The following is a 24,643-nucleotide window of genomic DNA, read 5'->3' on the forward strand; positions in this document are numbered from 1 at the left end:
AGCTGGACAGACTTTCTACCCTTATCCAATGTTTGCTTTGGACCAGTGAGTAGCTCTCCGTCAATTTTCTGGTTTTAAACACCAATAAGACGGAGACTTTGATAATAGCTGCTATATTCAATACTTCATATTGAACTTTCAAAGAGTGGTCATGGGGCCATGGAGAGTGCTGGTAGGTGGAGGAAAAATCTTGCAACAAAACTGTCCAATTGTCTACAATCAGACAGTTTTTATTCACAGCAATCAAATCCAAAATGGAAAAGAAATAGGAGTTAAATTAGATTCCTCATTATTCTTTGACTGACATATCAGATCTGATCTTCGTTCCTGTTTCTCTCATTCCAGAGACATTTCTAGAATATCAGACATGGTGTCCTGAGCAGATCTACAGAACAGTATTCCTATTGCATTGTGCCGTTACCTTTAGACTTCTGTGCTGCCAGTCTGGATCATCAGTTTCACATCTGCAAGCTATTCAGAACGAGGTAGTCAGACTTCTTACTAAATCTCATAAACACACTCATGTCATCCCAGTCTCACACTTTCCACACTGTCTCCCAGCGGATTTTAACATGCGGTTCTTGTTCTCACCTACAGGAATCAAATTGGCCAGGCTCCTGATCATTTGTGTCAGCTTTAAACCAAACACACTGCTGCTTGTGCTTTTCTACCCCAACTCCAGAACCCCCCGGTTGTTCCTCGTACTAGAAACCAGGAGGTCTTTCAATCTGGGGCTGAAGAGTTTGACCCGTTAGCTTTGCTTTGCAGAGCTTTGTAAAAGCCGGCTGAAAATGGTTTTGTTCTACCAGGCTTTGATGTCAGGATTTCATTGAGCTTATATTGGGTTTTTCTCAAATTGTTGAGATCAGGGCTCTCTAAAAGTCAATCAAGTTCTTCTACAACAAACTTACTCATCTGTGGTTTTATGGACCTTCATTTTTGCTCTGGTGCAGAGTCATGTTGGGAAAAGGAAGAAACCGACATCAAGCAATTTCTCCAGAGTTTGGAGCATGAAACTGTAAAACTAGCCTACAGCAGAGAGAAAATGATCCAGTATTGCACAGACTGGATTTCACTGAGCTCTTCAAATGGACCCATTTCTTTACAAACGTCAGGTATAGTTAATGGATTTAAATATCTTGAAAGTGCTCACAATACTCCTGGTAATATGTAGCTCTAAAATACTGCATATGTAAAAGTAAAACGGTGGATTGTGACTTAATCAAAATTAGGAAATCAATGTTTCTGTTTCCTAGAAAGATTGTCTAAATTCAGAGACAATTCAGCGGTGATACATTAGTTCATCTCATCTTCAGCCAGTCTAATTTCACTAGATAACAAATCCAAAACTGAAACAATACTTAAATTGCACAAAGTTAAAGATGAAAAGTTGAAATGCTGTTTGTGTAACTTTAACATTGCAGTGTATTTGGTTTAATAAATATAAGATCCTAATTTTAGACAAATTCAGAAGGAATAAACTGTATCATTTGCCCATGTTGCGAAGTAAAAAAAGTCATTCAGTAAAATTAAACTTAATAAAAATGTTTATAAATGCTTTGATAGCAAAGAATGTCCATGAAAGCATTTTGTTGCATCACTTTATCACTGGTAAATGTTATATTATTTTTCATTTCACCAACAAGGTCTAATATTTCTTTCTGATTTTTATTAATACAGGCAGACGATTACCAAAGCAAATACCAAAAGAGAAAAACAGGCTGGAAAAATATTCGTTTTCTCCTGGATTTACTGAATTTTCCACTGTTTTTAATGATTCCACCATTTCACTGTGACTTCTTGGACTCACGAGTTACATTTCGTCTGGTTCGTGTAAATCAGTTTTTTTTTTCTTTTTCATACCTGCAGCAATTAACTTTCTCATTGATAAATAATTATTAATGTTGAAACTTAAACTCAAACAGACGTAATCATGCTACGTGACATAGCTCAAATGTTATCCTGCTTTCTCTCCCCAAACATTCCCGCCCATAAATGAGACAGAAATATGTGTTTATAATCATTCCCTCCTGAACCAAAGGAAGTTAATCAATCTTTCTTTGGCATTAGTCACTTTTTCCATTGGTCACAGCCTTCAAATTGCTCTGGAAATGCCACATCGTTCCCTGAATTACAGGGGTGTCTGGCTGAATGCAAGTTAAGACTTTGACTCAGGGATTAAAGGGATAAATGATGAAAAACAGGGTGTCAAAAATAACAGGAAACACGCTCACAGATACTGGGATCAGGTGAATAACTGCACTACATTTCAAATGGCATGCCATAGCAGCATGGTACTAAATTATGCTAACCTGTGCACTTATGGAAAATACAGGTTTCCTCTTATAAACATCTTTATCAGCTTCAGCCTTTAAATGTATCACATCTGTTTTGATTTATTTGAAAACTTAATTTCATTATGATGATGGAAAATCCTGAGTTTTATATCTGTTGTTTTGTCTCAGCAGGCTAATTCTTTTACCAATTAAATATTAAGGCAGTCCTTTAAGGACAGCGTCAAATAAATACCTTTTTAAAGCTTAAAAGCGGTTCACAATTACAGCTTTAGACACAGCCATCTTACCAACAGATACACAGAAATATATGGTAATTTCAGTCCAGTCCCTGACGGCATAAAGGCTGAATCAAAGTCGATAATAAGCAATTTAATTTGATCTTTGTTACGAAACAACTGAAATGCTCAAATGTTTTCTATGTAAGGCAGGGGTGTCAAACTCATTTTTGTTTTGGGCCAAATCAAGATCCTGAATGTTCTTAAAGGGCTGGTTGTGCCAGAATGTATTGGTAAAACTCGTTAACAAACTGTTAAAAATATTCAATTTCTTTGCAGTTTAAGTGGTTCCTAAAATTAAACATATTTTCATATTGTTCAGTCCCTCCAGGATTTTGTGATGTAAATAAAATCACAAATTTTGTGGAGCTCATTTGGAAATATTTTCAAGGAATTTTGGAGTAGGCCCTATTTACGTTTTAACGTTTATGTGTGACGTTAATTGTGACTTTGTTAATCGTTACATCGATAACTTGACACTGAATAATGCTGAGGCAGCGCTGTTGTAAAAGTATAAAATACTGCCACCTACAGGTGGGAGTTAGTGGTCAGTTAAACCCAATGTTTTGGACCATTTTGTCTGTTGATTTTTGACGTGAATTTCCACAATCACAAGAAACTGGGAGAACTGGTTGATATAATTTGGCACCTAGAGTGTTGAGGGCCACTCAAGAAGCTATGGCGGGCCAGATTTGGACCCCGGGCCTTGAGTTTGACACATGTGACCTAAGGAAACCCAGAAACTCGCAGTGAATGATTAAGTTTGTAGTAATTCCACATACTGAGCATAAAAAATTAATCAGATTTTATGGGTGTCTATCCTGGGGTTTTAGAAAACAAAGCGGACACGCACATTACACAGGTCCAGGATTACTTTCTATGTTAATGGTAAATTATTTGATGGACTTGTATCATACTTAACACTACATTCAGTCTTTCACCCATTCACGCACTGATGGTGGTAAAATTAGATCGATGAAAAACATTTTAAATGCAACAATCTAATAAAAGGTATGGTCAATGTCTTCTAAAAAGATACTTTTAATCTCACAAACGAGTCTCATTCTAACATCAATCAATCAATCAATCAAATTTTATTTGTATAGCACATTTCAGCAGCAAGGCATTTCAAAGTGCTTTACATCATATCAAACACAGAAACACAATGCAACATAGAATCAACAATCAAAACATGACATTAAGTCAAGTTCCATCAATAAATTTGTAATTGATTACATTTCAAATACAATTTTAAACAGGTGGGTTTTTAGTCGAGATTTTAAAGAAGTCAGTGTTTCAGCTGTTTTACAGTTTTCTGGAAGTTTGTTCCAAATTTGTGGTGCATAGATGCTGAAAGCTGCTTCTCCTCGTTTGGTTCTGGGGATGCAGAGCAGAACCAGAACCGGAAGAAAACATCACAAAAATGAGGCTCATCTTATATTTTTGTTCCAGCTTTCTTCAGCAGGGGGCAGTGCTGTGCCACTGCTCATCAACTAGACCACAGAATGAAAAAAGAGCCAGCCATCATGACTTCTGTCTAGTAGCAAAGCGGGTATTTCTGCTTTTACTGATTAGATCTGCTCAGTTGTGCTTAAAATAAAGTCCCTCAGATGGTATCTACAGATACTGTTCTGTAGATCTGCTCAGGACACCATGTCTGATATTCTAGAAATGTTTCTGGAATGAGAGAAACAGGAACGAAGATCAGATCTGATATGTGAGTCAAAGAATAATGAGGAATCTAATGTAACTCCTATTTCTTCGTTTGTTAAATGCAGATTAATGTGGTTATTTTAAGTACTGCCAATAAATTTAACATCAAAATGTCCGTTTTCAAGAGGAGTTTTATATTCAACAAGAGACATGAGGGGGTTTCATATTATAATAACAATAATATTGTAATCAGATAATTATAGAAAAACATTTTGAATAGATTATTGATAAGCAATAGGGTTAAATGTCAAATAGCTATTAATGGCAACTATGGCCATAATGAATGAGGGAATATATCATTTTACATAATTCACAGGAATATTTCCCCCAAATTCAGATATATTCCTAATTGGATGGGATATTATAGAAGAACTGGAAGTCAGCATATACTCTGAGTTAAACTGGTTTTGATGAAGTTAACTCAGGATGCAAATCAAGTCAAGTTTTTTCATATAATATGTTTCAGCAACAAGGATGTTCAAAATGTTTTGTACCATAAAAATACAGAAACAAATAATGTAACAAGCAATAAAAATTACATTCTGCCAAATGCCATCATCGTTATCCAAATACACATCAAATAAGTTGATCAAAGTTCCAGCTGCTGCTAATCAAAGGCAACTCTAAACAGCCTTGATTTAAACAAGCTCAGTTTTTCAGCATCTTTGCAGTTTTCTGGAAGTTTGTTTTAGATTAAAGGAAAGTATGTAAGTGATAAACAGAAAGAACTTATAAACATTAAGAAAAGAAAAGAAAAAAACACACATCCTGATGAATGCGATAAAGATTTCCCACACAGTTCCCAGCCAGAAACCCTGAGGTCAAAGGGGAGAGGTTGAATCCCTGAAGTATAAAGCTCTCTTTAGTTATTTGCTGCTTCCTGCTGTTCTAACACTAAACTTCCTCTTTCCTGTTAACGCTGCTGAGGCCGGACTAAAGCCAGTCTGCTGCTTTTGATCGCTAATGAAGTGTCTGCTGAGAGAGAGAGAGAGAGAGAGAGAGAGAGTCTACTAAAAGGACTGATAAATGATTGGACAGCAGTAAAAAGAATCACACCACTAGGATTTACATACAAACATCCCAATCTGCTAAATCTTCTCCGTCAATAATTGGATTCTTCAGCAGTCTCATTCATTTCATGGTGTTAAGGATGCGTCTGAAGGGAACCAAAATGCATAAAACCACAAAGCTTTGATGAATTGTCATGTCTATAAAAAATGACCATCAGTGCCTCCCCTCTTCCTCCTCCGACTGTCTTCCTGCGGTTCCATATTCACATTCTTGCACGGAGGATTCCCATTATCTCTGCAGACGGGAGACATGAAAGCTGAGCTATCTATGGACTCAAGTGTTTCTCTGTCCTCAGTATCAGATGTGTTCACAAGTAAAAGGATTCTGTGATCTCATTTGTCTGCAGAAATACTTCTCACTGCATCCAAGCTGTAAAAATCTTTAAAACAAAAATTTAAAAAAGCTGTGTGGTCCTTGAATCAAGATGTTTAAGAAACGGCGAGGTCACAGAGAGGATCATTGCTATATAATGCTGTTTCTTTCGCTCGAGAATTATCGTGATTCTGACTAAATGCTGGAAGGTTTTACCAGAAAGTTCTCCGTCTTATTCTGCAACTTTAAGAGAGGTGTGAGACGCTTTAGACCTAACCGGACGAAACATGCTTTTTTTTTTTTTTTGGCTTTTAAATGAGCAAAAATACCTTTTTTTAAATGAAGCATTGGATGAAATTAACACTATTTCTTTTTGACAAAGTGGACTCAGAGCAACATCAGTACATGGAAATATTAATTATTCTTTAATTTACTGCACCATTGACCTGCAGCATCTTTTTTGCACATTCAGTTGTGGAGTGAGTCTTTCAGCTGCTGTAACTGCATTACTAATTAACTGGTAAGTTTCTGCACAGTTAGTATTAATGACCCATAATCAGCCACTGAGTAGATTGAAATGTTGCTCGGGTGTTGCCCACATTCAAGCTTATCTTTTATTACGCTCACATTAGCCTATTAGCCCCAGCATGAGAAGGAATAAACAAACCACTGAGGTCTTCTGGGTATCCGATCAGGAAGCCTCCCTTTGAACGTGTTCAGAGTAGAGGAGATCCTGCAGAATGTAATAAACCAACACAAAGCGGCTCATAATTGTGAAAAAGGGGGAAACTATACATTGTTTTTAAATAGCTTTGAACAACTAAATATCTGAAAAGTGTGGATTCAGCCCCTCTACTCTGATAACCTTGCATCCTTTTCCTTTGCTACTTCACATGTATGACCTAAGAATAGACAAGGTTAGTCTCTGTTGTGCAAAGCTTTCACAGCTACCCCTCTTTAGCATTGGGCTAATCAGGGAGTTGAATACGATGGCACATCCGTCTTCAAAAAGATTTATTTGCGAAAAACTGTATGTATTCCTTTCCTTCCGCACCAGTTATATGCACATTTCTATTAGTCCATGGCGTGAGATCCCATTAAAATATATTACAGTTTGTGGTTGTTATGTAACAAAAAGTCTAAGAGTTATAGAGATTAACTTTGTAAGGCAGCACATCTGGACTGAGAATACAGTAGGGTGAGCAGGAGGGAGCTAAACACTAAGTCTCTCTTAAAGCTATTTGTTGCCCAGAAGACCTGAGAAGACCTTCCGGACATCTCAGGTCTTCTGGTTCTGGTCTGCTTTGCATCCCCAGAACCAAACATGGGGAAGCAGCATTCAGCTTCTATGCACCACAAATCTGGAACAAACTTTGGGAAAATTGTTTGGGAAAAACAGCTGAAACATTGAGCTCCTTTACATCCAGTCTAGAAACCCAGCTGTTTAGAGTTGCTTTTGTACCATAATCAATGACACACTAACCAACATGTCGATGTGTAATGACTGCACTTGGCAAAATGTAATGTGTCAACAAATGCGCTATACAAATTAATTTGATTGGTTAATTTGCTTCCGTTCTACAGCTGAAAAGGACAGATAGTTTAAAAGCAGCAATAGGTTAATCATTTGTTGGAATCCTTTACTTTTCTGTCCGAGTGTGGAGCTGTAAGCATTTCTTTTAGGCTCATAAAAAAAGATAAAATACAGTTCATTCACTGATTCTTGTTTTATTATGAAGTTGCCAATTACACGGCAGCCATCATGTTATAAAAAAATCCCACATTACATTCACATTTTCCAATCACATCATCTCACACGGTTCATACAGCTAAATACTTCAGATAACAGACGGTTGCTTCAGACTGTTATCTGAAGCAACAGATAACAGTCGAGTGAGCTGTTTTCAGTTCACTTTAACAAGGAATGCCATTGGTGTTTAGGAAATACCTGAGAGGAGCAGCTTAGGATGACAACATTTTCATTAACTACAAACTTTCAGACCTTTTAAAAAGAAGAAGAAGAGAGAAATCAGGCTGATGCGTTATGCAGCTATTACTGTGAAGTCTATTTTTCTCTTTGCAAAGCAAGACTAAGAGGGAAAAAAAGCTTTGAAAAAAGCAAACTGGCCATGTTTCAGGCCTGATCCCACCACACCCACAATCAATAACACTGCAACGTCTGGAGTCAAAAATAACCTCCTGTAAACTTTAAACAGATCAATATGAACATTTCAGGATTATTCACCATTTTAGAGCACCAAAAGCAAGTTAAACAGTTACGCCTTATTGGTTTACGGTCCTTTTTTTTTTTTTTTTTAAACATCACAAATCTGCTTTATCACATTATTAGGAGAAAGCAGAAACCATTTATGGATTATTTGGTGACTGCAATAATACACCTCAAAAGGAAGACTGGGGAAAAGCCCCAACAATAGATAGAACAACAGGGAATAAAGTCTGAGGATAAACAGACGGTAGAAAAATGCAACACAAATAAAAATGTCGAAGGCTGCAGTTGCAGGCCGTACACAGTAAAGCAGTTTCTCACAGCTTGGCACGTCGATAGCCTGACATTTTAAAACATAAACAGTTATAAACAGTTTTTAACTTCAACTGAATACAATTCCTACAAACACCTGAGACACAGCGATGCAAGAGTGAAAGATTTTACTAAAAAGAGGTCTTGGTAACAAAAAAAATGAGAAAAACAAATATTCAGTGATGTGTTGGTAATATTGATTGCATGAAATTCCCATAGGTATAATAGCCAGTCAGCATATATCCCCTATTTCCCACAATGCCAAGCTGTTTTAATGCACATACAAAAAACTCTAGGCAGCTTAATTTTATTTTGCTTGTTGTAATTTAGTGAGCAAATCAGAAGATGGAGCTGCATCTCAACCCTTTTACAGACCTTTGATTGCTTGTGCATGTAGTAGATCATATGTAAAATGTCATATTTATAGCACTTTAGTTGAAGTAAAATGAAAAAGTTCATCAGATTGAAAGCACTTATCCCACAGTAGGGTAAAAAAAAAAAAAAGCCTCTCCTTGATGGTGAAGCAAAGCAGTTGTAGTTTTGGAAGAAGAGCCTGAAAGAACTATTGAATTAGTGTGAGAACTTCATACACAATCCTATGTAAAGAGAAGCATATATAAAGACAACATATACAGTTTTTGTAGTATATAGTTTATGAAATATTTTGGGGAAAATTTGAAAATCTTGCACAAACCTCAACCGAAGCAAAACTTACAATGAACATGTGTTTTATTAAGTTTTGTTCAAAAACTTTGTGGGGTATCTTTAAAAATAAAGCTTATTTATAACTTCAGTGACTGAAGAAAACCACAAAACTTGCAAAAGTGGTGTTATTGTTGGTCTTCAAGGAAAAAGAAAAATTTAAACTGCTCTGTATGGTCGTGAATACTTTAAGGCGGTTGGGGCTCGTTGCTGCATGGATTCCCTTTTCTCCCCCTCAGAGATAAACGTCCATGGTGTTGAGGATCATCTGACGGCACAGAGGACAGTTCTGCTGGTAAATGGGCTGCCTCAGAAGGATGTTGGTGCAGTCCCTACACAAGCAGAGGTGTCTGCACGGCAGCAGCACCACTGTCTTGGTGCAGTCCTGACAAATAACACACTTTTTTCTCTCCTCCTGCTCTTTTAACAGAGTAAGCAGACTTTCGGCAGGCAGAAGTTTGCCGTCTTTGCCTAAAGATGAAGATGACGATGTCCTTAGTGATCCATCGGAACTCGATGAAGGCAAATCCTGCAGTTCCTGGTGGGCTCCGTCTCCCGCTCTTCCATCTGGTGGGTCCCGCTGCTCCTCCCCGGTGTCGCCGTCTCCTCTCCCTCTGTTGGAATTGTCGATTTGGAGCAATGTCCGCATCACCAGGCGCAGAACAGACAGCTGCTGCCAAAACATCCTCTCCCGCAGGTAGAGATGTCGAAACCTCCTCTGTAGGTGCTGCATGTTTCTGCGTAGAGAACGTGGCGTGCTCCACAGGACCGTGAAGCGCAGCCACAGAGTCCCATAAAGTCTCCGCAGAGCACGGAAGGAGTTCACGTACACCAAAATGTGCACAGCTGCTTGTCGGCTCAGTCTGGGGTTCAAGTAGGCAGTGGTCATCAGAGCAATGGTGATGGTAAGCAGGAGGCCGTAGATGTTCAGGATGAAGATGGAGATGAACATGTGGACGAGGGAGGCAATAAAATCCAGAAGCACTTTACAAGGAGACCACAGAAATGCCGACGTCCCGACCAGGCTGCTGTACAGGAAGGTGAAGAAGGTCAGGGTGAGCTCCAGCGCCTTCTGCAGTGGACTGGACACCGTCTGCCACACACCCACAGCTGCCGAGTAGATGTTCTGGGTGGCGATGAGGGCAAAGTTCACCACCGTGTTTGTGAAGTAAACCACCAGGCTGACAGCGATGCCACAGCCCTCCAAGACTGACACCAAACCCCTGCACAGGTGCTCCTTCCCCCGCAGCAGGACGTGCATGGACAGGTAGCCCACCATCTTCAGACTCTCCAGGAGCCCCTCCAGGGCCAATAGTGCGCTGCCCAACAGGGTGACTGCCCCGTGGGCCAGGCTTGATGTCGTTTCTGCCATGTGCATGGTGGACAGCAGGAGGAGGTTCCCCATCTGCAGCAGAAGGTTAGTGATCAGGGTGGGGAGGTTGGTGATGAAGGCGACGATCGCCAGGAGAGTCTTCACCACGGTGTGTACGATCAGAAAGTTCAGGTCCAACAGTAACCCGGCAACATCCAGGCATCTCCCCACAGTGGATATCACAACGTTCACCAGCCCCATGGTGAATTTAACCGGTTACCTGTCCGAGTTCAGAGGTGGTCTCCATGTGCATTCTGGCTGAATCTCAGTAACATCAACGTTACATCTTGTACGGTACTTTACTTCTGTGTTAGCGTCGTCTGCCCCGGTACTACAGTACACCATTTCACTTCATGAAACAAAAATCCGTGTTTTTTTGCGTGTTATCAAAGTCTTCTGCTGGCTGAAAGGACGCGATATCATTACAAACACACGCGTTTACAGAAGCGGATGTTTGGTTTCAAACCGTTGGCACTTCCGTTTGTTTTCCTGGTTTCGCTTTAGCTTTGTGGTCCTAATGCGATCCAGAAAGGCTTTCTGGGTTGAACGGTAAGGTCCCGGAATATGTAGAACCTGGAAAGAGGTTGAACAAAACCAGATAGAATCAGAAAATAAACCCCACAGCAATATTTAAGGCGTTTATAGTCGTTATCAACTCCGCCATACTTGTTTTGGTCACGTCAGCTGACCTCGCTTCTGGGCATGGGAATTTCGACTCTCTTCCGGGATCTACACCATTTGGCTCAGCTCAGTAAAAAGAATCGATTCTTCTGTATTTTACTGCGTTTGAAACTGGGTTTTCCTGAAAAAGAAGAAGACGACGAAGAAGAAAACAATTCCTTAACATTTCCGTCACATTATTCTGATGAATTGTTTTCACTTTAGTAGTTGTAATGATGAGACAAAACCAACAGCGACTGGATGGTAACTAACATGAAACAGAAGTTAAGAGAAACACAATAGAATTAGAGCCATTTTAAGCTGTTGATGTTATTGCATTTTGTCAGCACAAGAGGGAGTAAAAAGCTGCCTGACACCTATTTAATCCAGGTGTAATAGTGTTCAGGTACGTAGACCGAGAACAGTTGCTATACTTTTTGCAATTTAATCTGTTACTCAGTGTGTAACAGATTCCAATTGGACAAAAAAACTTTTTATATAATAAATGTACATCTATCTGTTAGTCAAAGCCATTTAAAACTGATTAGAAAAACTAAATTCTTCACCATCTGCATCTGAATGGAAAGAGCCTGAAGGACGATTGCAACATCTTGTCAGAAATACAATATATTTCACTGTTAATAAAGTAATAGTCATTAGTATATATTACGTTTTAATAGAAATATTAAATGTTGTGATAATATTAAAGGTGAGTAGGCCTTCCATGCAGACATGCAGATGTCTAAGATTCAAATTGATATAAAATACAGTAGGCTTTCAATTACATAGGAAAAATGGAACAATTTGTGACTCAAATTGTTACAAACTGACTAAGTTTACATTGAAAAAAGTTTACATTTTGTCATTGTAAACTTTACACTTTGTAAAGGGAATTGTGACTCATTGTGTAAAGTTAACGGGACACACTTTACGCTTTGTAAAAATTACCTTTACATTAAAACGCTTTAGAAAAACCATTGTGGAAAACAATAACCGTAGACAATACAACTTTATTATATATTTTAAGTTATAAAACTGCCAGTAATGTCCCATTACCTACTTAGGTAAATAACAGCTAATTTCATCTAACTACATAATTCTACCACTGATATTTTTATTAATCAAACTTACTAAAGAACGCTAGAGGAATAAACTTGTGGAGCTTTGTGAGATAATGACTTGAGTTCACATTGATTCTATGACTAAGAAGAACATGAATATATTGTCCCATTACATCAGCAACTCTTGCGACAATGCAACAGAAAAAGCTTTACAATCCAGAACAATTTGAACTGTACTTCCTTCCTTGTCCAAGCCTCAGCATTGAGCTTCTTTCTTACAGCGGGAAACCGATACCATCATGGGAAATTCCGTTCTGGACCTTTGCATGGATGACAAACAGCAATTGTTTTAAATCCTAATAGTGCCAATGGGGATGCATAGGAGGAGTGCATGAAGCTATAAAAGGTGTGGATACATTTTTTTTTTGTCTCTCGCTAAGAGCTTTAAGACCTACTCCTTTTATGGTATCTGTCATTATGGTCAGCCAGCAGGCCAGGGGTCAGCTTCCTCTGTTTGTTTTCTGCTCAACCAAACCCTTCCTCTCTAAAACGATGAGGAGTTCAAAGGTATGCTGTCTTAAACCGAATTTGTGGTGTTAAACTTTAAATTCTTGATGAAGACTAACATTAAAAGACATTTCGATCAATTGAAGAAGAAAGCAAAAATTTTTCTTGTTTTGAATCCGCACCTCAGCCATTTAAAGGCGTTCATTTTGTGTCGAAAACTTTAAAAAAAACATTGCGTGAAAACCAGCCAAGGATGAAAAGGAGATAGTTGGACAAAGCCAAGGATATTTGGATGAGTAATTTACTGCATTTGGACTTTGATACCCTCTGAGACACTTCCACTCACAGAGGAGAGCATCCTCCTCTTTGTCTGCTTCTCAGCTTCCTGCAAGTGACTCAAAGTTGCACTGTATCAGTTATAGTAACAGTCCAGCTGGCAGTAAGTCAAGTAACGTTTATTTGTGGAGTCCGTCTCAGCAACAACAGGTCAAAGTGCTTTACATGTTAAAAATGTAACCAATTATGTTGACGACAGCAAACTAGCAACAGACATTACATTAGACTTGATCCAGAAGACCTCAGCGGTCTGGGAGGTTGATACAGTAAAAACAAGTCTTCAGTGTATTTCAGAGTTAATCTGTTCAGTAATTTATAAACTAACAAAAATATTTTAAAGTCTATTCTCTGACATACAGGGATCCAGAGGGAGGACTTTAGAACTGGTGTTATGTGCTACATGCTCATAGTTTCAGTGAGAATGTGAGCAGCAGCATTCTGGATCAGCTGCAGCTGGAGGATTGACTTCTTAAGCAGACCTGTGATCAGACTAATGCAGTAATCAAAATGACTAAAGATAACATCAAATATATGGACATATAAGTACTGATGTCTATCACATTTGGTCATGTTACAAAACTTCAATATATTTCATTAGGATACTAAGTAATATATATCATCACATACTAATGGATAATTGTGAAGTAAAAAAAACCATAATACATGTGCAGGTGTGTGTTTGTGTCACCCCTAAGAAAAATAATAATCATGCATGGTTTTAAAGTTTATTTACAATCTGAAAAGTGTGGTGTGTGTTTGAATCCTGAAAGAGCAAAATGTAGAAATGCTCTTTGGAAGATCACACAAGTCTCAATTTTTTTTGTTTTTTTTTGATGAATTTAAAAGTTTTTCCAGCATTTAATTCCATCCATTCAACACCGCAACACTTCTCTGTCCCTGCTAAGGAAACGTATTACCACATCATGATGCTGCCACCACTTTGTTTCACCATTGGGAAATTATGCTCAGGGAGATGTGCACATAAAATCCAAATAAAATACAATGAACATAGGGATGTAACATAAACCTTTATAACGTAGTGGTATCAATATTTTTGTAATGCACTGCATATTTCTGCAGACTGTGGTCAAACCAATACACACATATAATCAGAACAAGCTTCTTTACTGGTTACATAGTTTTATGAAGCAGTTCTTGCACAGGCCGCTTTCTCCATAGTTTGAAAAATCTGTGGCTTTTGCCATCGCATTAGGCTGATCTTCTGTTCCCAGATGTTGCAGTTTATTTTGGGATGTGATGATGTTTTTGGCTGCTGATCAGTACACCAGTTTCACATAAACTTACATCTAGTTCAGATCCAGTGCGAGAGGGTTTTGGCCGACTCTGGGGAAAAAAACATACAAACTCCACACAGTAGAAATCAGCAGAGTGCAGACCGGTCCAGACCCAGAGGACGACCCTGAATTCCTCTCAAATTTCTCCATCTCTACTGCGCACTCAGAAGCAGTGACTGAAAGAAGACAGAGAGTAGAAGGTGAAGTTAAGGAAGCAGTGATGGCTTCCTTAACTCCAGAGAGATACCGAGGGGAGGACTAAGAATGTCGAGGGTCCCGCAGTGTGACATTCCTGCCTTCTCGGGGCTTTGTTTGTGCATCTGCAGGATGTTCAACAGTTTGCAGGCAGCAGCAGCAGCTTCCTGCTCAATGACGCATAACGCAGCATCTGTAAAGCAGCAGCAAATTAATTATTTCATTAAAAACATCTGTTTGAAGTGTCTTCTTGTCACTCACAAACCTCTAATGTCTTTATAAGTTTCTTATTCTTGAGACGAAAGCCAACGTGGCCTCTTATTAGAACCAATGACAATGTTGTTTATTTTCAATGTAAACAGTTTTCAGTTTTTCTGAACTGAAAAATAATTATTAGGTACATTTTAGGCTATAAAAAATAATTAAGTTTTTATTGTGTTGTTTGTATTTCTATATTCCTGTTATATTCGTAATGCTGCAGTATGTAACGTTCATGAAAAAATTAGTTAATGTGTGAAAGAACTGGTCTCCTTCACCTCCTTCCTGAGATATTATTGGCGTCTGAAGAAAAATTTGGCTCTTGACCAAAAACAACCAAACACAGCCAGGAGAAAGGTCTTAGCGCTGTCAATCATGCCTGTGTATTCCCAGTTCAGTGTGCTAATGGTGGAGAAACAACTTACTGTTGCTGGAAAACCATTTATCAGCTGTCATCGGTGGCCATGGTAACCAGTCTGGGAGAAGACGGAGGAGCTTGATTTTTTCAGAGGTGATCAGTCTCATACCATACGGTCACGATATAGTGACAGTTTTAACACATATGTAAAAAAGAAAACTGTTTTCAAAAAGTTACATACTGCAGCTTTAATGTAGACAAAGGTGTTCCACAGAGATCGGTCCCGGAGTTACTCTTATTGATTTACATCTGAACTATTAGAAGAAACAAAACTTAATCCATGGAAAGTGTTTGATTGGTCTTGACTCTCCAACATGCTGATCACTTCACATTTATCTTGTCTTTTTCCAAGCTAAAGTATTTCATCTTGTATGTTGTCATTTTATGTTCTGTTTAATACCAAACTATACTCAGAATGACACATGGGAGAAACATATCAGTGGGTTAATTTATTGTGATTAATGCCATTACAACATGTAATCACCATGGAGAGGCAATGCGAAATTCTCTGCCACTGCGGTTATCACAGTGTCTCTTTGTCCCACTCCCCGCTGTTGTGACGGAGTTTAACAGAAATTCAGATTTCTCTCCCACTCCTCCCTCCAGCTCCCTCAATCAACTGGTGCCCTCTCAAATCCCCCACGTCTACTGGAGCGACTCGTACAATAGCCGTCTCTCATCCTCGGCAGGCGGAGGATCCCCAAAACAAGTTGCTCTTGGGTCTGGGCTGAGTGGCTTGGAAAGAATGACTTCTTTTCCTCCCTTTCCTTCCTTTAGTCTTTCCTTAGCCTATGAGCACAGCACTGTGAACTCCGGTAGGATAAACAAGAAGATTTATCGTCATTCTCCGATGAGTGGTCGGGACACTGAAATCAGGAGCTGAAGTTTCAGAAGGGCAAGGGTCAGGAGCAGAGACAAGTGTTAATTTAAACATTTTATTTTTGACATTAGCCCTGTAACAGTACTAACAAAAAAACATTACAAACAATGATCTAGATTTTGTTTTTGTTATTCTAATTAATTCTTTTCAAATTTTCAATCTGATTACAAAAAGAAAGGTTTTTGACTCAGTTGCTCATACCTATGCTAAGACAAAAAGTTGAGGTTTCTCTTAATGTCAGCTGGTTTGATAATGTTCCTTCAAGTGAACGGCACTCTATTTATGAAAGCACAAATAATTCTTCTAGGTACTTTACTGCAGCTCCTCAGGGATTGGCTCTGGGACCACTCTTATTTCATTTTCCAACAAGTATAACATGCAAAATCTTAGTTTAATACTCACAAAACTGTGAGTATTAAACTTTCTGGTTCTTCACCAGACCCAGAGTGTAATTGTACTATATAGACTGATTTTAATACAACAGTAATACAGCTATTGGTATTCTCTAATACAAAATAAAAATGCTTAGATATGCAGGGTCATGTGATTAGGTTAATGTTTCGAAACAAATACTGTTCAGCTTGATTATTTATCTTCAGCAGTCAATAAAAAGGTAAGATAGAACTTGACTTTTAAGAATTTAATCTTGCCTTTCTTTGATGGTTTAATAACTCTGTTTATGTCTACGATGGATTACGCTGCAAATCTTTCATATGGTCTAACAAATAGAGCCAGAGGTTCACCATGAACCACAAAAGTTAGATTTGTCAGTGTTTTTCTTCACGTCTTTTCTTGGTTCCTCCCTCTTTAGAGAACTGTATGTTATTGGACATGGTGGAAAAATTTAGTTCCTAAAGGACCAAATCCTGAACCCAACCAGGCTCAATGTTTCCTTGTTCATGTTTTGTGCTTTTGGCTTGTTTTTAACAATGAAATGCCTTGGTTAAAAAAAGTGAATAGACCAAGTGTTTAATCCCAAATAATTCACAGTTGTGCACAAAAGTTCCCAGAGTTAAACCTAAACATGAACAGTGTTCATAAATTGCACCTTGAATTTGTTAATTTAATTATTAACACAAACTAGATATTTGTCTGGAAAGCATATTAATGTTTTCCCTCTTGTGAGTATGTAGGTTTATGAATGCCACTGTAAATGGTTCACGACTCTGCAGTCCTTGGGAACTTTGTGGGGGAGTGGACAGTGCTTGTTTCCTCTGCCTCATTCCCAAACCCAGCGGTCCTTGGGTATTCCCAACAGTCCTGTCCAGGATGTCATATTTAAAAAGGTTGAAAAGGGGACATTCTTGAAATTTGCTCATGTGGAATTTTAAGTGGAAAAAAAAAATCCCCCTTATGTCTGATTATTTACTCTAAGTTTCCTTCAGCCACTCCCGAGCTGCTTTTCTGAAGACTCCATCTTCGTTTACAGATTAGGTGGCAGAACAATGTGGCTGTTTTAGGAACTGTGAGTTTTCCTCAGTGAATTGCAAACTATAATAACTTTCCCTACCAAGGAGGAAATGTAGTTTACATCCCTCTGTATTTTAACATATGGTTCTTTTAGCAGCAAGAAACAATTTTTGTTGGAAAGAAATTTCTGTTCTCTGGAAATATGTTTTCCTTTTTGTTTGAATGAAGTAACCTTTTTTTGATGATATGTAATAATCATATTTTCTAACAATGCATTTTGCATTTTACATTACATGAATCTGTAAGCTATACTAATTAAAATGGATAGAAACAAGCAGTACTGTACTAACATATATCAGTTTACTGAAAATAGGAGTTTTACTTTTAGCTGAAATACAGAGATTTCATTATATGGTAGTGTGTCACAAAAGATTAGAATATTTTGTAAAAGTGCTATATTTCTTGCCAGTCATCTCTAAAAGTGAAATGGTAATTGTATAGTGATTCATTACATTTAAATATTTTAAGTTTTATTCATTTGTTTTTTTGCATTTTTATTGATCGTAAAAACTAAAATTCAGTGTCTCAGAAAACTAAAATATCATCAAAGTCATCCAAATTATCAAGAAACAAACATAGAGTGTAACATTTCACTCTATGTGTAATGATTCTACAGGAGTTTCACTTTTTAAGACGACTGGAAAGAAATATGAAATTTTTACACATTATTCACATTTTTGCTGTCAGCAGTGAAGGTCCCAGAGATCAGCGTATAAAACACCTCGATCAGTCTTTTATCTGTTTCCACATAGAGCAGTTCACTTCAGATCCCATCATGCTGTCAAACGCTGGTCTGTGTCCAACCCAGATCGTTCCTCAGGTGTGTTCAGTGGGTGATTATGTCCACCAAAAACAAGTGTTGATCTGGCAGTGATTAAGTTATCTGAAATATTTTTAATTGCGTCCGTTCAGTAGTAACATTCATACACTCTGTTATGTACTGTTATCTTTATCTGAAAAAATATTATTTTGGGTTTTCAAACAAAAATGTGTGTTTTAGTTCAAATTTTACGTTAGAAGACAAAATATGTTTGCATTAATCGGTCAGAAAGTTTGTGATAGAAGTAAAATATCGTCTTTAAATTTGATTCTGCTACTGGATATGAACTTGAAGTTATACTTTCTTGATTTAATTCTCTGCACTGTAAAAAAAGAAAAAAGTCTCTAATTTATGGTAAAATACCAGCAGCTGTGTTTGCCAGGACTTTACCACATAAATACGGTAAAATTCATAAAGCAATCGACGTCCATGTGCTTACTGGTTGTGTGAGAATGAAAACTTGTGGAGTAAAATTCTGATTCAAAAATATTTTATTAATCCTAAAGGGAAATTAAATGTTGTTGTAACTCATTAAAAGATGTAAAAATGTGAGTTTTCAGACAATAAATATTCCAGATGTGTTTCACATGAATAAAAAAGAGGAAAATGTGAAAAAGCACCACTGTTCAGTACAGTGTTGGACCTATGATGCTCTGGGAACTTTTCTCTTCCAGAAACTATGAGAAACATGTCGGCCTGCAGGGTTTGGTGAACCCTGAAACAAAATAACATTTCATATAGAAATTTGATGGCTACAGCCAATAAACTGAGAAGTGGATCATCGACCGTTGAAACCAGATATTTACATACACAGTAATAAAAGGACAGGTTTGTCAGGTGGCCTTGGTTACATCAACATTAGATCTGGACTTTGACTTGGCCATAATGCGCTTTGATTTAAACTATTGTCTTCCAGGTTTGGTTGCATGTTTATGGTGGTTTTCCTCCTGGAAGGTGAACCACTGCCCCAGTTTCAAGTCTTCACATACTCTAATGGGTTTTTGTCCAGGATTTATCTTCTTTTAGAAGCTAGACTTACATAGGATCTTATTTTAATCTTTCTATTGTGCAAATTGACAGGCACACCTTCACCAGGTACTTCCTCGCCAGCAGGCGATGCAATAAAAACCAAGCTCAGCCAGTCAATGATTACATGCGATTCAAAATCAAAGATCTTGTCTTTCCCCCTCTCAGCAGGGTGGAGGTTTCCTGTTGGTGAAAGTAAAGAAAGATAACCAAGATTTAGCACTTTCATTAAGGAAACGTTTGTGTTTCAGAAACAAAAAAAGGTGTGGCAAATCAGGCAGCAACTTGCTCGCATCATTTGTGTTTCCTCCCAGGCACCCGCCCTCCTCTCTGCCTGTCTTGCCCTCTCTCTCACCCAGTTGTTCCTCCTTCTTTTTATCCGCTGCAAAAGATATCTAACTTGCCTGCTCAGTCAGCATTGGGACGAAAGCATGAGTCGGTTTAATTATTTCTAGAAAGTAGAAATAGTGCAGCTACAGGAGAGTTATAAAAGAACATCAGAGGCGGTGTAGCAGTAGATGAGCCTGGGAGAGTGTCTGAGTGCCTTCATCCCTTTCTTTTTGCAGTGGAGGAACTTTGTTCCTGTCTCCCTCCCTCTCTCTGCATCATCTGCCTCCTCACGCTGCTCCTCTCTCTCTCTCCCTCTCTGCTGTGTGCATTGAAGCAGTTCACCAAGTGAGGAGCAGACTTCCTCTAAACACACCTCAGCACACACATCTCTGCCTCCAATCGACCACCATGGCCGTACGGGACGCTGCCTCTCCGCTGCTGCTGGGCCTGCTGTGCCTCCTTCACACCTGGGGAGGTGAGTGAGTCGCTGCTGCTGGGTTTCAGGAAGGACTGGGCTGCTTTAGGAGGAATGGCAGCCAGGACTGCCTTGCAGGATTTCTACACAGACACGCCGCAAAGTGAATGAAAGCAAGAAGAACGCCTAACTCGGAGAGCATTTGTCACATTCGAGCATGACTTGTAATGAAGTTAAGACTAACTCTGTTGCTATTGTCTTAGCCACTGAAGGAAGCTGTTTATCTGCAAGAACAACTTTTCTGTTCCTATTTAACCTTAATTATTTTATCCACAATCTCAGGAATCCTTTACGCTCTTTTATTCCAGGCAGAAAACAGATTGAAGTGAAACACTTTGACTATTTTTTCCTGTTAATTTCAGTGCATTCCCTTTGCACAGAAGTCATGTTGATACAATTCTGCTGCTTTTATCAACAGAGGACTAAATAGTCCAGTGGATGACATGAACAAGAGTCCGACTTGTTCACTTGTTGCATATGAACTTGGGAAGCTGCTTTGCATTAGTGATCAAGTTTCCATACTATCTGTTGCATGCTATCTGAAGTTCTGCTGGACTGCGTGTATTTTTAGCCAGCAGCAGCGCCCACAGAGGTGCAGAATGAGGGAGATCTCTGTCTGCTCTCTGTCACTGTCCCAGCAGTGATCAAGTGGCTTCGGGCTTCCCGGGCAGCACAGAATTGCTCCACTATGTTCCCTCCACTCTGAAACGCACGTCTGAACTTTATGTGGCGCTGTTCAGGCTCGGAGAGAGAGGGGGGTTTGACATGCTGTGAAATCTGCTCTCATGTGTAGGAGTGCAGTGCCTTTTCTTTTAATAGAAAGTCCTGAGGTGTTTATAATTTTATGCATTCTTAAGCACAAGATTTACTCTTGGTTCTTTCTTCAAACAGCGCAGGCCTTCCTGTCTTCATGGCTTCCCCTTTGACTCTCCTCACACCGTTACCTTTTCCTTATCCCTGTTTGTCACCAACCCCACAAGCCTTCCTCCTCCTCCTCCTCTTCTTCGTCCTTGATGTATTGTGCTGAACCTCTTTTTGAGTTCAGGCTATTGTCTGTGATCTCTTCGTGTTCTCGCTCCCGTTAGCAGGCCCGCTTCCTGGTCTTGTCCTTTGGTGACTTTCTGGCATCCTGAAGTCATTCATCACAAATACATAAATCCACGCAGCCATTCATTCTGTCATGCTAATCAGTTTTGTGATCTCATGCGACTGCAGATAAAGAGTGTGAAGCTGTAAGCACATTTTGAAAGTTATTCATTTTTGGGCTGCAATTTGCGTAAAGAAAGAGACAAAATTTCGCTAGATGTTTTGACCGGTGAGAGAGAGATATAGGCACCTTTCTGTCAAATTTTAATCGGAGTTTGATTGATAAGTGATTAATCATTAATTGATTTTAATTTCCGGTCACATGATGCCCCCCCCCAGAATTTCCAGAATTTCCAGAATCCTGAATTATATTAACTATTTTAATACAGAATGATGGTTCACATTGATCATTTAAAAGTTTTAGTAATGAAAAATTTCAACTGTAGGGAAAGCTGAAAGATACATAGAAGTATCCTCACCGAGGCCTGTTTTGTCCCGGTCAGATATTCTTCAGAAATAAATTTACAGATGAGGAACTTTTACTAACATGTTTCACACTAGCAAGTGTTACAGAAAAAAAAAAGAGTTTCAAATGTATTTAAACCAAGATTTACTATTTTGGAGAAAGCATGAAGCAGTGGGAAGATCAGTGTTGATTCAACAGCAAGAAAAAAAAACTGAACGAAATCATTCACAATGATGCCAGGCCAAATTCTGGCCTCAACCATCATCTGGTTGAGCTGATAACCGTTGAGCATAATGACCACAGCACATCCAGAAGGTTGAGGTCTGTGAGCTGGTGTTTTAAGTTGTACTGAAAATTTGTTTTCCGAAATTATTCTCAATTATTTAACACTTATTGTATTACTCTTAAAACTCATAATGTTTATTCATTCTTTAATTGTATTATTTTTAAAACACAGAGGTCAGAAGGTGAAGGAATATCGGATGGGGTTTGGGGGCGTGGGGGTGACAGGACGGGGGGAGGGGCATCATGTGACCGGAAATTAAAATCAATTAATGATTAATCACTCATCAATCAAACTCCGATTAAAATTTGACAGAAGGGTGCCTATATCTCTCTCTCTCCGGTGTTTCCTTAAACAACAACAAATGAAGTGTCAAACATGCAGAGTTCATACACGTCAAAACCTTTTGCATTTTTTCAACCTCCAGTTGCAATGTATTTTATACAGATTATTTGTGGCAGACCAGCACAAAGTAGTGCATAATTCTGAGGATAAAGGATATATTTTTTGGGCAACTCTTAAAAAATGCTTCACAGATAAAATCTAAGATGCCCTGAATTAGTCCTAGTAAAAGCCACCACAGCAACAGAACTGGTAGCGCTGTTGCTTTGCAGTGAGAAGTCCTGGCCTGCAGGAGTCTTTCTACATGGAGTTTGCATGTTTTTCAGTTTATGTGAGTTTTCCACAGGCACTCTGGTTCCTTCCCAAAACATGACTGTTAGGTTAATTGTTCGCTCCAATTGCCCTGAGGTTTTTCGTGCATTGTTGCTTGTCCTGTGGTAAACAGGCCTTACCTGTTCCAGGTTGTTCCCTGCCTCTTGCCAAACGCCTGCTAGAGATAGGCACCAGAGCTGAGGAACTCTGCAGCTCCTCCAAAGTTACTGCAGGCCCTTCCAGCTGAACCTCTCTATTTCTGCAGCGATCCGAAGGACGTTTGAAGTTCTTGTTCTGCGCTTGTTGGTCTTTATGATGCTGTTTGCTCACTTACATGAGAAACCTCTGAGGCTTTCATAGAAAAGATGAATCTATGCTGAGAACAAACGATGGATGAATTCTGTTTCATCCAGTGAAAGCACTTTCAGTGAAAGGTGTCAAAGTGACAAGGTTAGTAGAAATGTTTGCCAGAAAATAAATAGAAAATAAGCTATGTCTTATTTTCCTTCAACTTCAGAATAATATGCTAATTTTTGTTGGCTTATTACATCAAATCCCACCTAAAAATGCATTAAAGTTTTCAGTTGTATTGTATAAAATAAAATAAAATAAAAAAGTGCAGTAATTTACTACCTTTTAAAAAGGGAAATCCAGACTAATAAATCTCAAAAGGATTTAAGTAGAGACGTGGTCAGATAAAAAACACACACACACACTCTTCTCCTGATACTGCAGTCTTAAAATGAGTGTGTCCCTGCCAAAAAATGCAACCTTTCATCAGGTTCCAAGCTGCTAGACTTCAGCTCCGATCGCTGATAAGTAATGAGTTAACTTCCTGTGACATCAGCTCATCAAGTCGGGCCAAAGAGCGGTCCACATTAGACCCGAACGGTTTAAAGGTCATCGCTATGAGCTGGGGGAAAAAAAAGTGCCGCTGTGCCTCAGTTTCATGAGCTCAGAAGAAGAGAGCTGATCAGGCACAATAAATGCCCTTGTTGCGTCACGACCGCAGCATAGAAAAATTGCGGCTCAGTAATCTGGCCCAGGATCAGCAGATCCGAATTCCTTTGAAATGAAAGTCCCTAAATTCAGACTTCTCTTCTGGCACACGTCTGCAGTCACATTGGGCCATTTCTTGCCTCTTCGGAGGATTTGTGAACAGTTTGTTTGAGTTGTGTTTATAGAGACTACAACGTGGCACATGACTTTGGGAACGCCACGTAAATCCAATACATATATTCCTCAAGCCTTTTTCAATCAACAAATTTAAAAACTACCATAAAATCAAAGCCCCGTGTGTGGGGAAAGTGTGTCCTGCTTCTGAAATAAAAGTCTGGAGCATTTCATGTGGTGTTTGTGCAAACGCAGCGAAAAGGAGCCACCCTGCGCCGTTTGTTTGATGTAGGCCATGACATTATGTTATCAATCTGGAGTTGTCCAAAGTTGTTTTTGTGAGTTTACGCTTGTTGGGATTAGTGAAACATTATCCAGATCTCTTGTGACTCCTGGAAAGGAAATAGCGGACAAAGCTTGAGAGTCATCTGGAAACAGCGGAAAGTGGTTCTTGTTTGGAAAATGTTTGGGATTACTGAGTTTGCTTTTTATCTAAAAGACCGTTCCTTTGAGAACAGCTTCTTCTACAATACCCTAAATACGCCCTTGTTGCAATTGCACCTGCATTGATAGTTCAATCTTATTTAACACTTGATTACTGTATTTTCTTGCTAGATCTCTAAAATTGTAATGAAGTTTAAATACTGTTTCTCACTTCCATTACAAGATGCACCAATCAAGCTTCTCCTTGTTAATTTAGATCTGTTTTCTTTGAGATCTGACCAGCCAGATCCAATTATGACAAACTGATTTCATGTTTTTAAATGAGTTCATCACACAACAGAGAAAAAATGTTCTAGGATTGAGATAGTTGATTTAAATCTGTAGGTAATTAACAAATTACTCAATTTATGCATCAAGGAAACACTTCAAATGTGTTTAGTTAAGATGTTTGCTTAGATTTATTACTTGAGCAAAAAGGTACATTTTAAACCGTGTTTGATTTATTAGTTTGACCTTAGAGGCTTAATCAACAAACAACTGCAAATGATCAGATAATGAATAGAACATTTCTAGAAATTGAAGCTT

The 24,643-nt window shown here is 38.7% G+C and overlaps 2 protein-coding genes across 4 annotated transcripts in view; one reads left to right on the forward strand and one right to left on the reverse strand.

Moving 5' to 3' along the window:
- Positions 1 to 7,949: 7,949 nt before the first annotated feature.
- Positions 7,950 to 10,982, reverse strand: rnf26 (ring finger protein 26). The gene is made up of 2 exons (XM_005801075.2): positions 10,948 to 10,982; positions 7,950 to 10,854 (listed from the first exon to the last, which is right to left on the reverse strand). The coding sequence occupies exon 2, from the start codon at positions 10,480 to 10,482 to the stop codon at positions 9,145 to 9,147; it is 1,338 nt and encodes a 445-aa protein (XP_005801132.1). The 5' UTR covers positions 10,483 to 10,854; positions 10,948 to 10,982; the 3' UTR covers positions 7,950 to 9,144.
- An 8,845-nt stretch (positions 10,983 to 19,827) lies between these two features.
- mcam (melanoma cell adhesion molecule) overlaps positions 19,828 to 24,643 on the forward strand; it is a 40,808-nt gene continuing 35,992 nt past the window's right edge. For 2 of the 3 annotated variants that reach the window (XM_014469521.2, XM_023351814.1), the window contains exon 1: positions 19,828 to 20,012. In XM_014469521.2, the coding sequence (XP_014325007.2) occupies positions 19,946 to 20,012 (67 nt within the window). In that variant the 5' untranslated portion in view covers positions 19,828 to 19,945. The remainder of the gene's footprint in view (positions 20,013 to 24,643) is intronic. The other variant, XM_023351815.1, reaches the window with a different exon arrangement.

Source organism: Xiphophorus maculatus, chromosome 18 (genome assembly GCF_002775205.1).
Source record: "Xiphophorus maculatus strain JP 163 A chromosome 18, X_maculatus-5.0-male, whole genome shotgun sequence".
In the NCBI taxonomy this organism is placed as follows: Eukaryota; Metazoa; Chordata; class Actinopteri; order Cyprinodontiformes; family Poeciliidae; genus Xiphophorus; species Xiphophorus maculatus.